The sequence below is a fragment of the Mustela erminea genome, chromosome 21 (genome assembly GCF_009829155.1).
Source record: "Mustela erminea isolate mMusErm1 chromosome 21, mMusErm1.Pri, whole genome shotgun sequence".
Taxonomy (NCBI): Eukaryota; Metazoa; Chordata; class Mammalia; order Carnivora; family Mustelidae; genus Mustela; species Mustela erminea.
In genome coordinates, this window is record NC_045634.1 from 23008333 (window position 1) to 23024282 (window position 15950).

Sequence of the window (15950 nt, forward strand, 5' to 3'; positions counted from 1 at the left end):
TCAGAAAGAAGGGCTACTCTGAAAGAATCAGCATGTACAATGAACATGGATTTTGGTCGGATTGGAATAGAAGGTACTTACAGGGGCATCCTGGAAAACAGGTTTGATCAAATTATGAAGCTGATCCCAAAGTTGAATGTTATCTTAAAACTAGCTAAATTATTCTTCCTTTATAACTTCAAAGTTTTAAAAATGGAACATTTGAAAATTTAAATCTTTGGGGGGCTGGTTAAATGTGTTAGTAATTCAGGCACTAGTAATTCAGTTTAGTAATGAGGTATTCTATTAAAATTATTTACTAAAATTAGAAAAGAAATGTAATTAACTACTTTTTTTTTTTTAGATTATTTATTTATTTATTTGACAGAGAGATCACAAGTAGGCAGAGAGGCAGGCAGAGAGAGAGGGGGAAGCAGGCTCCCTGTTGAGCGGAGAGCCCGATGTGGGACTCGGTCCCAGGACCCTGAGATCATGACCCAAGCCGAAGACAGCGGCTTAACCCACTGAGCCACCCAGGCACCCTGTAATTAACTACTTTGACTGTCTTCACTTACATATTCTGTAGTCTTCATGTTACAGGAGCAAGTTTGGTGAAATCCATTCATCCAGAAGTATTTCATGTACATCTTGGATGTGGCAGGCAGTGAACATCGGAGTCCCAGCCCTCAGCGACCTTGCATTCTAGTTGTCGAGGGGAGTGGAGGGACTGGAAGATGGACAGGAAGACAGTCATTCAGGGCAGGGATGAGTATGTTGTAATTTTCAATAAGATAGTCAGAGAAGGATAACTAAGAAGCTTGACATTTTTTCAGAAGCAGTCACCGAAAAGTTAATAGTAAATAGACTATGGCATTTTTCAGAATGCTTTTGACCGTTTTATTTTTCTCATAAGAATTTATTTGCTAGGGTGTAAAATGGAACAAGTAGATACTCAATTCTCTGTTCCCACCCAATGGTTTTACAGATGAACGCACTGGACACCCTTGGTCAGACTGCTTTGCATCGAGCTGCCCTCGCAGGTCACCTGCAGACTTGCCGCCTCCTGCTGACTTATGGCTCTGATCCTTCCATCATCTCCTTACAAGGCTTTACAGCCGCGCAGATGGGCAACGAAGCCGTGCAGCAGATTCTAAGTGGTGAGTTTAAATAAATAAGTAGTACATTCTGGCCTTCCCGCTTCATGTCCGATGATAGAAACAGACAAACTCTGCACCACTTGTTTTAAGTCGCTCTTTGGAACACTTTCTCTGCCTGAATATTTTTCATACCTTTCCTTGCTGGCAGTTTAGCCTGAGGCCCTTCCTATCAACCTTTTTGGTGGAGTGAGGTAGGTGTCAGGGAAAGGAGACATATACTCTTTCTCTCTCGCTTTTTCTTTTTTTTTTTTAGTTTTAAATTGAAAACCTGACTCATGGGTGTTATGATCAAAGGTGACTTAAAGCTCCTATAAATGGTGTGGAATTATGGCAGCTCTAAAATCTGTCAAATAGAGAAAATAAGAAATCATTCATCTGGTAATGATCTTTAATTCAGTGTTCTTATATATGGGATAGTCTGACTGGCTTTTTTTGTATTTCTTAAGGTCATTTCACCGTTAGGAAATTACCTTGTTTTTCCTAGCTTAAATACAGTTATAAAATCTTATTGAATATTAGTGCCTACCTACTGCAGCATTTGATATTTTATCTACTTAATGTATTGAGGGAGATTGAACATAGAACTGATATGAAAGTTGACTAGTTTCCTGAGCCCCCAAATTAGAGGAAATGACACCGTCTAGCTCTTGAAAAATAGTGAGCTAGATAGAAAATTAATTTGGTATAACTGACTCTTGCTTCCCATCCCTTTATTTTTGTCTGTGGGTTATATCTGCTCTAGAATGACATAACAGACAGAAGAGGAAAATGGAGAAGGAAAGCTACAGACTAGGAATCTGAAGTCCTAGTTACTTTCTTCTGCCGATAACCCAGGATTTCTTTGCTCCATCAGACACAGTGCCTTGTCATAAAGAATATTTTATAATATGCCCTTTTCTTATTCAGAAATGAAATGTTTAGATAATGTGACCTAATTGTAGAGATACCTTCCAAAAATCCCAAATTAAATACCCTATCTATAATATAAAGCGAAAATGACAGTAAGTTGACATAAAATAATTTATAATTATTGTGATAGTAATAACTTGGATAAAACAACACTAGAAGACAAAAATAAGCCCCACAAATTTCTCAAGAGCCCCGCGAAAGTATAGCACAGCTGAGAATCCCAACTGTATTCTGAAATAGGGAACTTTCTAGGCTTGTGGAGCTCATATATGTATTGTTAGAGCTGAATCAGAATATCTGTGCAACGTTTTAAAAGCTATTAATTGGGATTTACTTTCCTCATGCCAGCTCATTCGTAGATGGTATCATTCTTTTTTTTTTTTTTTATTTTTGTATCATTCTTCTTCAGTCTTAAATGGTGATCTAGAGACATTTGAAGTAAGCCCTGTCTAGAACACTTTTACATCAAAATTGAAAAGATCTAGAGGAATGAAATTTCCTATTACAGGATTGCAAGCTTGAAGTATGAAAAACATTTAACTTCCTGTTCCAGTGGAGCAATAGAACATTTACTTACAGAGGAGATAGTATCCTGCTTTGATTAGGAACTCTTTCAGCCTTCTCAGTAAATTCTAATATAATTTCTAAAAAAGTGGGATTTTTATTAAAACATTCTAAATTTTTTTTACACTTTTACCAGGAACCATTTAGCGTTGGATTTTAAGTTAGATTTTATAATTTGTAGCCATAAATCAGGCAAACAGCTATCACATCAAAATTTCTAATAATATTATGCGTAATTTTAGAGATAATTGACAAAATGGAGAAGAAAGGATTGAATAAATTAAGCAGATTAGATCCATTAATGCTTTTTAAATGCCTTCTAATTCAGTGTAATTAGGATATATGACTTCTGGTAAAAGATGAAATTAAATACTGAATCACAAATGAAATATTTTATTCAATTATTTTGGTAATTCTTCTTAAAAGTTTGTTTGGAATATAAAACATTATACAGGTAATTAAATGTGTAACATAGGACATGCCAGAACTTTTGGATTTAATTCTTAATATTCTTTATTGATCTGGAAAAACAGTACAAATAGTAGAATTGTATGATAAAATGTTGCCCTTAGAAAGGTTTTGAAAGTAGGAATTGTTTTTTTTGTTTGTTTGGAAAAAGATATAATTTTTTAAACTAATATTTCTATGAGAAACTTGTGTATCTATAGTCTGTGGTCCGTGTACTAGCTGAACTTTCTGATTTTACCTACATTGACTCATCCATCCCAAGTTATATGTGTAATGACTCCCTAAAGAATGCAGCAGTCATTTTCAGGCTGGGAGTTGTATCCCAGTAGTGATCTGTAAAATCAATTTAGTGAGTTGTAACCAACATTATAAAAAATAGAACAGAGTAGAAAATATCAGAGTTCAATTTTTGAAATGGCCAATGTAACTTCTGTCTTTCTAAAGCAAAATACAGCCATGAAGAGATTTAATTATGACAAAGAATTAGGATAAATGTGGGTTTACACAACTTTTTTTATCAGATATATACATTTATATGTGTATACACACATGCGTACACACATACAGATGTATTAATATCAGAATGTTTGATTTTATGTGTTTATATATACATATGTGTGTGTGTATTCACTTTGTGTATTGAGTCCCAACATAAAGTATGTTAGGTTGGGCATACGAAGTAGCCATTTCTGTAGGAAAGACACAGCCAGATATTGGGAATTGAAGGTGGTTTAACCTACTGTGTTTTATTGTGGGTCACTGACAAAAAAGTCTGGCAACATCTAAATAGCCTTAGCTCTCTTACATCAAAATAATAAACATTTTGTTTTCTTAGGGAAAAAAAAATGCAGCAGTCATATAGGATGTATATTAAGTTACTGGTGTTCTTTTCCGGGTAACATTTTAAAGATGCATTTAAATACACCTGTTGATAACAGGTTTAAGACCCACATTTAAAGACCTGTGCTTCCTGCTCTGAGGTCAGTAGTTGCATTAGTAGTTTACATTAATGGAGTTTGAATTGTAAACTCTTGGCAGTATTTACATAAGAATTAACATCAGATAGCAGCTTTTTATAAACCAGCATTTTAAAACATCCTTTCAGAAGATTTGACCTTTTTCTCCAGAGATGTTTTCTCTATATCTGCTCTGTCCACATGACTAGTGGCTACTATATTAACAGATAAAGACTATTTCCAGCATCACAGTTCTCTTAAACAGCAATTTTAGGCTTGACCTTGGCATGAGATAATTCTGACTGTATTCCAATATGGTTATCCCATTATTTTTACCCAATCATTTATAGAGGTAAGGATTTGTGATAGCCAAGTTAAACACTGAAATCCCCATTTACATTTACACATTGAAATAAGCCAGTACGGCCTATTGCCCGTCCAGTCAACAGCCAGTCTTAGGGGATTAAAAAATAACAATAATGAAATAATTGTTTTACAAAAATAACAACTGCCTTCCAGCCTTTGAAACTTTAGGTTTGGGGTTCCTTGTCTTCCCTCCCCTCCCCTTCCCTTCCCTTCCTTTTCCTTTCTCCCTTTCCCCTCCCCTCCTCTCCCCTCCCCTCTCCTTCTTCCTGTCCTTCCTCCTCTCCTTCTCCGTCTCCTTTCTCCTTTCCGTATTCCGGTGAGCAGAAGAGAATAGGAGAAAAAATTAGAAGCTCATCTTTAACCTTTGACTCGAGGTAAAATCTTTAATTTCATATTCTACAAAAGCCAGCGTGCTTATAAAAGAATTTAAAAGTTAAAGCATTCTGAATTCTTTTCATACAGTTTTTACTAATATAGTACTTTTCTTACACTTTTTACTAATGTAGTACTTTGTGTATCAGCTACTCTTCTTTTACATATGTTCCCTTTTAACTTCATTTTTATGTCCTTCTTTTAATTTTGCACCTCTTTGTACAAAGTTCCTGGGGTGTATATATATCCTTTCAGCTAATACTTTGTTCACATTGTTTCTAAAAATGAATCTGTTCTAAGCCTGTTCAGGATTTATAATGGATGCAAAACTCTATAATTTGTATAGTAATTAATCAATATCTTTAAATAACTGCTTTCGACTCTTTGAGTAGGAGTAGGGATTTCTCCATAGTTCTCAGAAGCATTCTTGTATTTGCATAAAAATTTTTGCTTGATTGTAAAATTATACCATTTGCAAGTAGTCTGTATCAAGACCAGTGTGCCAATTTCAAATAGTTCATAGAACTAAAACATTTAGCCTTATTTGTATCCCTCAGATGCTAGAATCTGAAAATATCCAAAGGTCCAACTCCATATACATCAACAATTGTCATTTTATTTTGTTGAAATGATAAATTAAAACTATTACCTAGAGATATCCAAAGGATGTTTCAGTGCATTTTCCCAACTGCCAGAATCACTGTCACAGAGACATAATATACAGATAGACTTTCTCACCCATAAATGCAGCGGTGGCATGCACAGCAAGAATGGAGGCAAATTAGACCAGAAAGAACAGAATAAAGGCAGCCAAAGAAAGAGCAGTGACGGGCCAAACACACTGACCCCAGTACAGACTAGCATGGAAGTCAGTTCAGCAAATGCTTTCTGAATGTTCTCTGTGAAAAGGAACATGAAGATGAGCAGGACCTGATTTCTTTCCTCCACAGCTCCACAGACTAACAAATAATGAACTCTCTTCTGAAGAAAAATATTTATTGATGTTTCAAAAAGATACTTCATCATATGAAATACTCTCTCCTCGCTTTAATCTTGGCATTTTATCTGCTACGTATTATCATGACTAAATAAACATAGTTTCTATTTTATGGAGGAGTTCTCATAACCAGTTCTGTAAAAGCCACTCTCCTGAATGAAGCACTTTAGACTGGAAAGAGCCAAAGTATTTCTTCTGAAATCTAAAACCTTTTCATAGCATCACTTGATCTTCCCATGTAGATAGTAGACTCAAGAAAGGCGTCTTTGATCATAAGATAATGTAGTCTTAAATCCAAAGATTTAAGGAAAACCAACACTTAGTTTATAGGAGCAAAAGCTAATCTATTAAATGATTTGTCTATTGTCACCAGTACTAGTCAAAATCCAAGTCTCCTGGACTTCACTCCTTTTGGGTTACATGAATGTGCGTTATAAAGGCCATCCATAATGTCCGCAAACATATTTTGAGTGACATATGTTGTTTCCTTTGAAAATTTTTAAATTTGAGCCAATGTATAATGAATTTTTGGTTTGTTTATATTGTATTAATCGAAACACTTCATTTGTTAGCCTCATACTTCTACATCTAGCAGCCTCATCTGATTATAGTCTATTTAGCATTTGTGTCACACCTCCCAATTGTACAGACATTTTTAACTGCATTTCTCTGAAGCCATTCAATAAATGTGAATTAAACAAATTTCTGTATTTAGTAAGCCCTTTTGTACACTGATTATATTTTCTGAGACCACTGATTTGGGGAGTAGTCCCTCTGTTTATATTGAGGAAGTCGAGGCCAAAAAGAAAAAAGCTGAACATTAAGTCCTGAGAGTTGAGTGCCTTCCCTCGACTTACACAACAAAATCTATGGTAAAGCTTTGCTACCGCATTTGTAAGACCAAAGTATCACGAAGATGTTTTTGATATCGTGCTCCTATGTTTCTTTATTCCCTTTTGCCAAGTGTTGGCCAGAAAATTTGAAGACTTGAATAGTAGGGATGGAGAAGGATTGTGTGTCTTTGAATTTATTTAAATGTAGCTTAGGATGAGATAGTTATAAATTGAAACAAGAAGGTACTTTTTCTTAACTGAAAACAAAGAAGAATCCATAGCTTAGATCTCAGGAATTTCTTACCCCTTAATCTCTCTTTCCATTCACCAAATAATTTTCCCTTCTTAATTCTGTGATTCCTTAAAAGCCAACAGGAGTAACCTTTCCTCTCCTTTATTCAGAAAGTACACCTATACGCACTTCTGATGTTGACTATCGACTCCTAGAGGCATCTAAAGCTGGAGACTTGGAAACTGTGAAGGTAAATCAGTGCTTTTAGAATCTTGGGTAGCGCTGTTGAAACTTTGCTAACCAATTCATTTTAAGTTCCTAAGTGAAACTATTCAAATCCAAATAATAAAAGGGATGAACAAAGTAGATCCATAAACAGGAGAGCTCTTTCACCAGGAAGGATTTTCTAGTATGTGCTTTATTGTATCCATTAAACTGCTTTAGCTACTTTCCTTCTGGGTCTATGAAAGCTCTTTTACTTCTGCTGGTATTAATGAAAGTGTTATTTGTAGCCACATTCATAAATGTCTAAGCTAGTTCGAGCCCTGGTGATATATTACACAATAAAGTTCAAAACAATATTTCTTCAACTTTTCTAAGAGATTCTCACTGTTGCTCTAGGAAATTGCTCTATGATCCTGCATTCATTCGGAATTAACTTAAATACCGAAGATGGATTTTCTTCCTGTTTTTTTATTTAAGAAAGAGAGTTCTTTTTCTTTTTTTCTTTTTATTTATTTGGGAGGGAGAGTAAAAGAAAATGAGAGGACGAGCACAATCGAGGTGAGGGGCAGCAGGAGAAGCAGACTCCCCGCTGAGCAGGGAGCCAGATGAGGGGCTTGATCTCAGGACTCCAGGATCATGACCCACGCTGAAGGCAGACGCTTAACCAACTGAGCCACCCAGGTGCTCCTGGATTTTCTTTTCTATGTAACTCTGCTTGCCAGGAAAATTTTAACAGCCTTTATTTGTGGTATAGAAATCACAAATAACATTAAATTATACATAAACATTAAATTATAAATGTAATTTTTTTCAAATATAAAATGATATTCTGATACTAAATATCCTTTTTAAGAACAGATACTTCCTGTCTGCAATCACTTATGTAGGGATTAAGATAGGGATGAAGATAGGAAGAGATAAGGGTTTTGTTCTTATTTGGGCGTTGGTCTTAGAGTTTGTCTGTCTTTATTTCTTTCTTTTTTTCTTTTTTGAAGAAAGGCCAAGTGTGGGCCAGAAAATTTGAAGACTAGAATAGTAGGGGTGGAGAAGGATTTGTGTGTCTTCGAATTTATTTATTTATTTTTAAAGATTTATTTATTTATTTGTTTATTTGACAGGCAGAGATTACAAGTAGGCAGAGTGGCAGGCAGAGAGAGCGAGGGGGGAAGCAGGCTCCCTGCTGAGCCCGATGTGGAACACCATCCCAGGACTGTGGAATCATGACCTGAGCTGAAGGCAGAGTCTTTAACCCACCGAGCCACCCAGGCACCCCTCGAATTTATTTAAATGTAGCTTAGGATGAGATAGATATGAATTGAAACAAGGAGGTACTTTTTTCTTATCTGAAAACAAAGAAAAATCCATAGCTTAGATCTTATCCCTTAATCTCACTCTCCATTCACCAAATAATCTTCCCTTACTGGTCTTCCCGCTCAGTGGGAAGTCTGCCTGTCCCTCTGCCTCTGCCCTTCCCCCTGTTCATAGTCTTTCTCTCCCAAATAAATAAAATCTTAAAAGAAAAAGAAGAAGAAGAAAAGAAAGAAAATACAGTAAACTCTTTCAAGCTGTGTTACCTAGAAATTTTTTTTTTATTTCAGTATGTGGCCACTTCTAACATCTCTTCCATCTTACAAGAACATCTGTTATTTAAAGAAAAACAGTAAACTTCAGTTGTAATAGCCACTGGGGAGAAATTTTAAAGTTCTCTTAGATCTAAAACTATATACTTTTTTCCTTAAATAAAATTACATATACTTTTTGTCATTTGAAATATATGCTAATAAAAGGAAATCTTTACATATAAAAGTGATCAGGACTTCTTTTCTACATCATGGCATGGTAATCTCACCAGCCTTGCTACATGTACCCATGATCATTAAATTAATAGCTTAGTATTTTCTTAATTTATAGTTTTTAATTCCATGTGTTTTGTATGTACTGATAGGCAAATCTCTAGCTTTCAAGTTTCCTAAAAAAGCATTTGTGTCACACCTCCCAGTTCTACAGTCGGCCTTCACAATAAAGACCGACTATAATTTTATGAATGGAATGGAAGTGGCAGAAGAAAAGCAAAGCACAAATTAAGTGAGAATTAAGCATGGTAAATTTCCTTCCCTAGAGGCTTCAGAGAGTATTAAATTATTAGGAATTAGAAGAAAAAGCTGTTTGCTGAGTAAAGTATTTGAAATTATGAAAATCAGGTAGGAATAATGTAAATTTGCTTTGGCATTCAAAAGGAAATTGAAATTGAACAGGGAATAAAGAACTTCCAAATACTAAAAAGTGAATGTTTCTTAAGCAGAATGGGCTTTTATTTTTGTAACCTGGCAAAATGAGTTGTGTGTCATTCCATACCACATCCCTGTTTTGCTGATATTCTCTGCGGGGGGAAAAAAAAAAAAGTTAGACTGTAAGAGCCTGAAGAAAACCCAGCAGCAGCAAGAAGCAGCTTTAATCATGTAAGCCACCAGTAGAAGGTGTTTACTAACAATTTTTGTGCTCTCTAGTTTTATGTATTAATTTATTCACTTCTATTTCATTTTGGTTTTTGATTCTATAATGTACGTATTAAGGTAGCCACAGACTCACTTGTGGCTAAAGGGTAAGATATTTGACCTGACCAGATGACAGTGGCTCTTGAGATTCTAGAGTCAGGGCTTTTCCACGTAGAGCTGGTGAGACTGTAGGCTCTCCCTGCGGCCCAGCTCTCCAGCCTGTGTGCACTGTGCCACCTGCCGAGACCTGCTCTTACCCTACCGATGGGAAAGCCCCGACTCAGGAAGTCAGTAGAAACAGGTGCCTCCCAGGCTTTTGGTTTTTATGTAATAATAGCTCATTACAGTGGCAAGAGTGGCAGCAAGATTGTCAGACGCCTGGAAAGCCCAGCCATCCTACCTTGTAGGCGAGAAAATGTCACTGTTTTCTCTGGGTTTTTTGACTATTCTTTCCATTACCTTTCTTTGCATCACTTCCCTGAGTGAGGGCAGTTAGGAAAGGAAGCAAGCATGTAGCAGAAAGATCAAAAGAATATGAATAGGGGAAACCAAGTCTGAGCCTTTATTGTACCTTTACCTTATCAGCTCTGTGAAAGGACAGGCTGCTTAGCCCTCTCTGAGCGTTGGTCTATTTTATCTGTAAGATGGAGATATTGACCAACTTCACAGATAGATAATAGTTCTCTCGCTGAAAGAATATGAGGTTCTTTATAAATTGTGAATTATTATTGATGTATTATTAAAATTCATCCGTCACTGCCAGTGGTGCAACCTGCCGGTCCCTACTTTGCTTCCCGCTGCTGTATAAGCAAGCAGACGGAATCGAGCTTGTGCTGACACACTCGCACTCACGAGGAGATGAAAGACGAAAAATGAGAGCATGATTGGAATCAGTTTGACTCGCCGCGGCCGACAGACATCTCCCAGAGATCGGGGGAAGCACTGATGACCACATGGCTTTCCTGGAGCGGGTCAGGGGACCAAGTGGGTGGCCCAGGCAGAATTCATGTGATCTTTCTGGCAGCGTTTTGCTTGCCACATCAGTGGAGACAAGACCTCTGGGTAGTTCTGCAGTCAGCCAGGGTGGGTCCTCCTTGAGGGAAACATGGCAGACAGCGTGCTGGAACAGGCAGATGCGCTGGGCAGACAGTCTCGGGGAGGAGAGCCTTACGAAGATGAAAGACGAAGGCATCATTTGCCATGGAGAGTCTTGCTTTATTATGAGTTTTTCTCTTTGATGAGGATTTTGGCCAGGAAATGTTAAAAAAAAAAAAAAAGATGAAATTGCTCTGTAAGCTGTAAAAATATTTGTAGACACTGTGAAGCCAAGCAGAGTGCTGATTTTTAAACATCACTTGCATTATCTAATCTTTAGAAATAAATATTCATTAGGAAATAACAGCTTATCCAGGATGCCTGCAGTATTTTGGAGCAAAACATGGGAATAAATATTAATGTTCTTTTTGTGTTTGTGTGTGTGTTTGTGTGTGTGTGTGTGTGTGTGTGTATGTCATTAAAGCAACTTTGCAGCCCTCAGAATGTGAACTGCAGAGATCTGGAGGGCCGGCATTCTACCCCTTTACACTTTGCGGCAGGCTACAATCGCGTGTCTGTCGTCGAGTACCTTCTACACCACGGTGCCGATGTCCACGCCAAAGACAAAGGGTATGTGTTAGAATTTAGTGTTTGGGACTTGCGAATTTTTTACAACTATTTTTTGAAGTCCTAGATATTTTTTTCACTCTTAAAAAAGTAATACGTGTTTTTTAAAATTTAAGGCATATAATAGAAATGTACAGTATAGCAAATGAAAATCCCTATCACCCCACCTTCTGAAGATTACGTGAATACTTTGTGATAATCCTCCAGATTTTTCTAAAAGTTCAGATGCTCTTGCGGTGGCAGTGCTTGTTTTTAACTTAAATGATGACGCCCTTCCACGTAGCCTACTCTGCAACTTGCTTTCTCACCCAGGAGTGTATCTCGAATGCCTTTCCATATCAGTACTTAATTGTCCATCTCATCTTTTTAATGCCTGTGATAGTATTTTACTGCATTGCGTGAATGTGTTTATACAGTTTGTAATTTATTGTTCATCCTTTCTTCTTTTTTGCTATTTAAAATGTATGCTCTCTTCCCAAAAGAAGCCATCCATCCCAAAGTCATTGGTATTAATAGATGTATAATTTTATTTTCACTAATTCAGATATTCTATACTTTTTATATTAGTTTACTAAATTATTTTAATTCATCTAGACAGAGTTTAAAGCAGTCACGGCAGCTGTTTAAAAATGCGAGAAGGAAGTGTTAACTGAAATGAGCTTCCGTATTCTGAGTTAATTTCATATCATCTCAAAATAGAAATAAGCAAGCACTTTTCTGTGCAATTACATATCAGAGTGGAATTAAACCATACAATTAAGACTTGAGTTAACCATTACGGATTTATTTATCTTTTAAAACGGGCACTTCAGACTTGAATATTTAGTAATAATAGCACCAGCTCTTTCCAAGTGTTGTAGCACTCTGGAGAGCAACCAGTTTCCATTGCCCATTTTATTTTTATTTTATTTATTTATTTATTTATTAAGATTTTATTTATTTATTTGTCAGATAGAGAGATAGAGAGAGAGCAAGAGAGCTCAAGCAGGCAGAGTGGCAGGCAGAGGTAGGGAGAGAAACAAGCTCCCTGATGAGCAAGGAGCCCGATGCGGGACCTGAGCCAAAGGCAGCGACCCAGCTGACTGAGCCACCCAGACATCCCTCCATTGCCCATTTTAGTTAGCACTTAGTATTTTTGGTCTCAAAACATTAAAAAAAAAAAACTGATCCCTAAGTAAAAAGACATTTGATACCTTGTTTTTGTCATGTTTTAAGTGCCACTTAGGCTTGTCCTTTTGATTCACTCTTTTTTTATAGGAATCCCTTTCTATCTTTTTCCAATGCCAGCTGCCTTCCATCCAGAGCTCAGAGTTATCTCAGACTAGTTTGCTCATAAGTTGAGGCAGCTAGATTTTTCTCATCGGGCTGGAATTTATGGTTGGTGTCACTGTTTCCCTTATTGAATACTGAAGTTTCTGTATCATTTGGCTTTTTGAGTTTTCACTGTATGACACTTAAATATTTAAATCTATGCATAGAAACCACTACTGAATTATTAGGAATTAAGAAATAAAAACCAAAGACAAAAGGTAAAACTTGCCTAAATAAACTAGTTAAATTGCATTGTATATTTTATAAGCATACAGTTTGCATTAGGAAAACCCAAATGGAAGAAAAGCTGAGTTGATTAAAAGCCAATTCCTGATTAGATTATTCCTGAAGTCACTTTGTAGTGTTGCTCTTAATATCGATGAAACCTGACTTTAAAGTATTGTGATGGAGCTTTTCCGTGGGTGTATCTGTATGTGTTTTAAGCATAGGATGGCTGTGAAATTTCTATCCATCACCAAGAAACTAGGGAAAAAATCCTTATATTGAAAGGGATGTTTTTGAAATTGTTAATTCCTATTTGGAAATGGATGACTATATCTTCAAGACCAGAGGAGAATTCTTTCTTTTGAAGTGAGTGTTCAGTATAGTCACTGCTGTAGAAGAATTATGTTATTTTTATTATAAGTATCATTTTAACACAAAGATCTGTTATATGTCTTTAAAATAATTTTCTTTTGTTTAGTGGCTTGGTGCCCCTACATAATGCTTGTTCATATGGACACTATGAGGTAGCTGAGCTTTTAGTAAGGCATGGGGCTTCTGTCAATGTGGCGGACTTATGGAAATTTACCCCTCTGCATGAAGCAGCAGCTAAAGGAAAATATGAAATCTGCAAGCTCCTTTTAAAAGTATGTAATTTTAAAAATTATAAAATATAAAGTAATTATATTTATTTCTTGGTTAGCATGTAAAATTACATCACAGTAAATTATTAAGTATAAGAAGTGCTATAAAGACTGCTTCCATTTTCTATTTTAGGGGGATATTTAAGTGTGGTATGATACTTACATAGCTTTGAGTAGTGTCTGAAGTGCCTTTCTGAACTGATTTGATTAAGTTCAGTTCATCACAGTTCATCAGGGTAGGTTTTGGAAAGAGTTGCATTAGTTTGCACTGCTTATCCAGTACTTATGGTACTAATGTGAGAAAACATTGTACTAGGAGAAACAAGAGTTTTAATCAACATTGATTTTTTTTCTTAGCAGCTATTTTATTATTAACAAACTCATTGCTCATTATTAAACATATATCTTACAAGAACTTTAATATTAGATTGGTATTAAAATATGAAGTAATCTTTAGACAAAATTATGCATATAAATTTGGGGGATATAAATGAAATAGTAGAAACTGGTAGTTTTATTAAACTAACTTAATGATTTTGTGGTTTTTTTTAATTAAAAGGTGTGAAAAATAATCAGACATACTGTTTTTTGTCTCTCTTTTTTTTAAACTAGAGAAAAACTTACGGGGGTTAAACATAAATAGAATTCTTGTCCCACCACTTTTATGGTATCAGATAAGGCCTCCCCCACCCCCCGCCCCAAATGCATATAAAATAGATCTCTTTCCTTGGGTGAGTGAAGATGAAGTTAAAAATAAACCTTAGAAAAGATACTATAGAAAATACAAACCCATTTGGTTTTGTTTGTCTGTTTTGTCTTATTGTTGTTGTTTTAGCACGGAGCAGATCCAACCAAAAAGAACCGGGATGGAAATACACCATTAGATTTGGTAAAAGAGGGAGACACGGATATCCAGGATTTGCTGAGAGGCGATGCTGCCTTGTTGGATGCTGCCAAGAAAGGCTGCCTGGCGAGAGTGCAGAAGCTGTGTACCCCGGAGAACATCAACTGCAGAGACACCCAGGGCAGGAACTCAACCCCTCTGCACCTGGCAGGTAAGTGTCAGTGGCTCGTCCAAGGCCCATTGGCCGTTCTTGGACAGCTGATACAGTTTACCAGAAGATGAAAGAAATGCTGAGCAGAAATAGTAAAATGCTTTTGATTGACATAATTTTATATAATTTCTAATTGTAAAGGCTCTTAGTTATGTGAGAGGAGTATTAGCTTTTAAAGCAAAAAGTATCTATAATCCTAACATTTTTCTGGTCATTCTTATAGACATAGATATAAATATTGATATATTTTCTTAGTCTAACATGTTTGCCTTTTTCACTCTAATAGCAGGCTACAATAATCTGGAAGTAGCTGAGTATCTTCTGGAGCATGGAGCAGACGTTAATGCCCAAGACAAAGGTGGTCTAATTCCTCTTCATAATGCAGCGTCCTACGGGGTGAGCATGCTAAAGTTCCAGTCTGGAAAACTTCCCTGACATTTACTATTTTATCAAATGCATACTGTGTAGGAAGTAAGTAGATAACGTAACCACAGCATAATGTAGCAGGATTTGAATCTTACTATTCAGAGTGTTTTCAGCCTTCCCATGCTTAACTATGCTTTGGCCAAGGGCCATGCTCTCATAGCTCTCTGCTCTTCTCACATTCTCTAGCACGGGAATAGATGTGTAACGGCTGCTCATTGAGTAGTTACTGATAGAGGTAATAGATCTTAACTCTCCCCCAAGTAGATTTTAGAAACTATAAAATTAAGGAGGCTGTTTGTTTGTGGGCATGGAAATTATGCTTGCTTTTGTTTATCATCAGAATCTTAAAAATAGCCAAGTAAACGGTCGAGCCGTTGGTACATGTGGTTTCACAGAATTTGATTGTCTCACTGAAGGCCTGCAGTGGACGTCCAGAGCCATTCTCAAAGCACTGTAACTGGAATCATCAGCCGCGAGAGCAAGAGGAGGGTACCGCGGTGTCTTGATGACATTTGTTGAAACTGACTGTCCAAAAATCACCAAGGCCCACTTAGCCCTAAATCACGCAGGAACGATCACACAGGATAAATGTCCATGTGCTTTTCTGTTCATTCACTTACTCCCTGTTCAACTATAAAACTCCATAGATGCTGGATTATACATACCAGGGGCCTCACAGTTGGAATCATATTGATGAGGACAGTTTCCGGATTTGCAGAAGCCTAACAAGCTATAAGTAAAAACTAATCATTGTGATTTCATATTCTCTTACTCTTCTCCATTGGCCTCCATGAGGAATGTCCTCATCTTCTCCTAAGCCCTCTGCAAAAACCAGTGTTTCAGAGAGATGACAGTCTGTGGGAATACTTTTAAGAAAGGCAAACAGTGCAATTTGAGTTGGACAAACAGGAAATTTCCCAGTGTAACATAAATTAATTAAAACTTGTCAGATTTAATAAATATATTATGAGTACTGAAATCATCTTGAAACTGCAGTAAAGTTACCTTTCCCAAGATGATTATCTCTTCTCAAATTTAGTAGAATTTTCTTCTAACCTTCCTTCAAAAAAGGTGCCC

The 15950-nt window shown here is 36.5% G+C and overlaps 1 protein-coding gene across 1 annotated transcript in view; it reads left to right on the forward strand.

Annotated features, from left to right (window-relative positions):
* The window catches only part of TNKS (tankyrase), a 205573-nt gene that overhangs the window by 154820 nt on the left and 34803 nt on the right, over positions 1-15950 (forward strand). The window contains exons 12-17 of the mRNA XM_032329297.1: positions 965-1136; positions 7004-7083; positions 11073-11218; positions 13230-13395; positions 14228-14447; positions 14734-14843. Coding sequence (XP_032185188.1) covers positions 965-1136; positions 7004-7083; positions 11073-11218; positions 13230-13395; positions 14228-14447; positions 14734-14843 — 894 coding nt within the window. The remainder of the gene's footprint in view (positions 1-964; positions 1137-7003; positions 7084-11072; positions 11219-13229; positions 13396-14227; positions 14448-14733; positions 14844-15950) is intronic.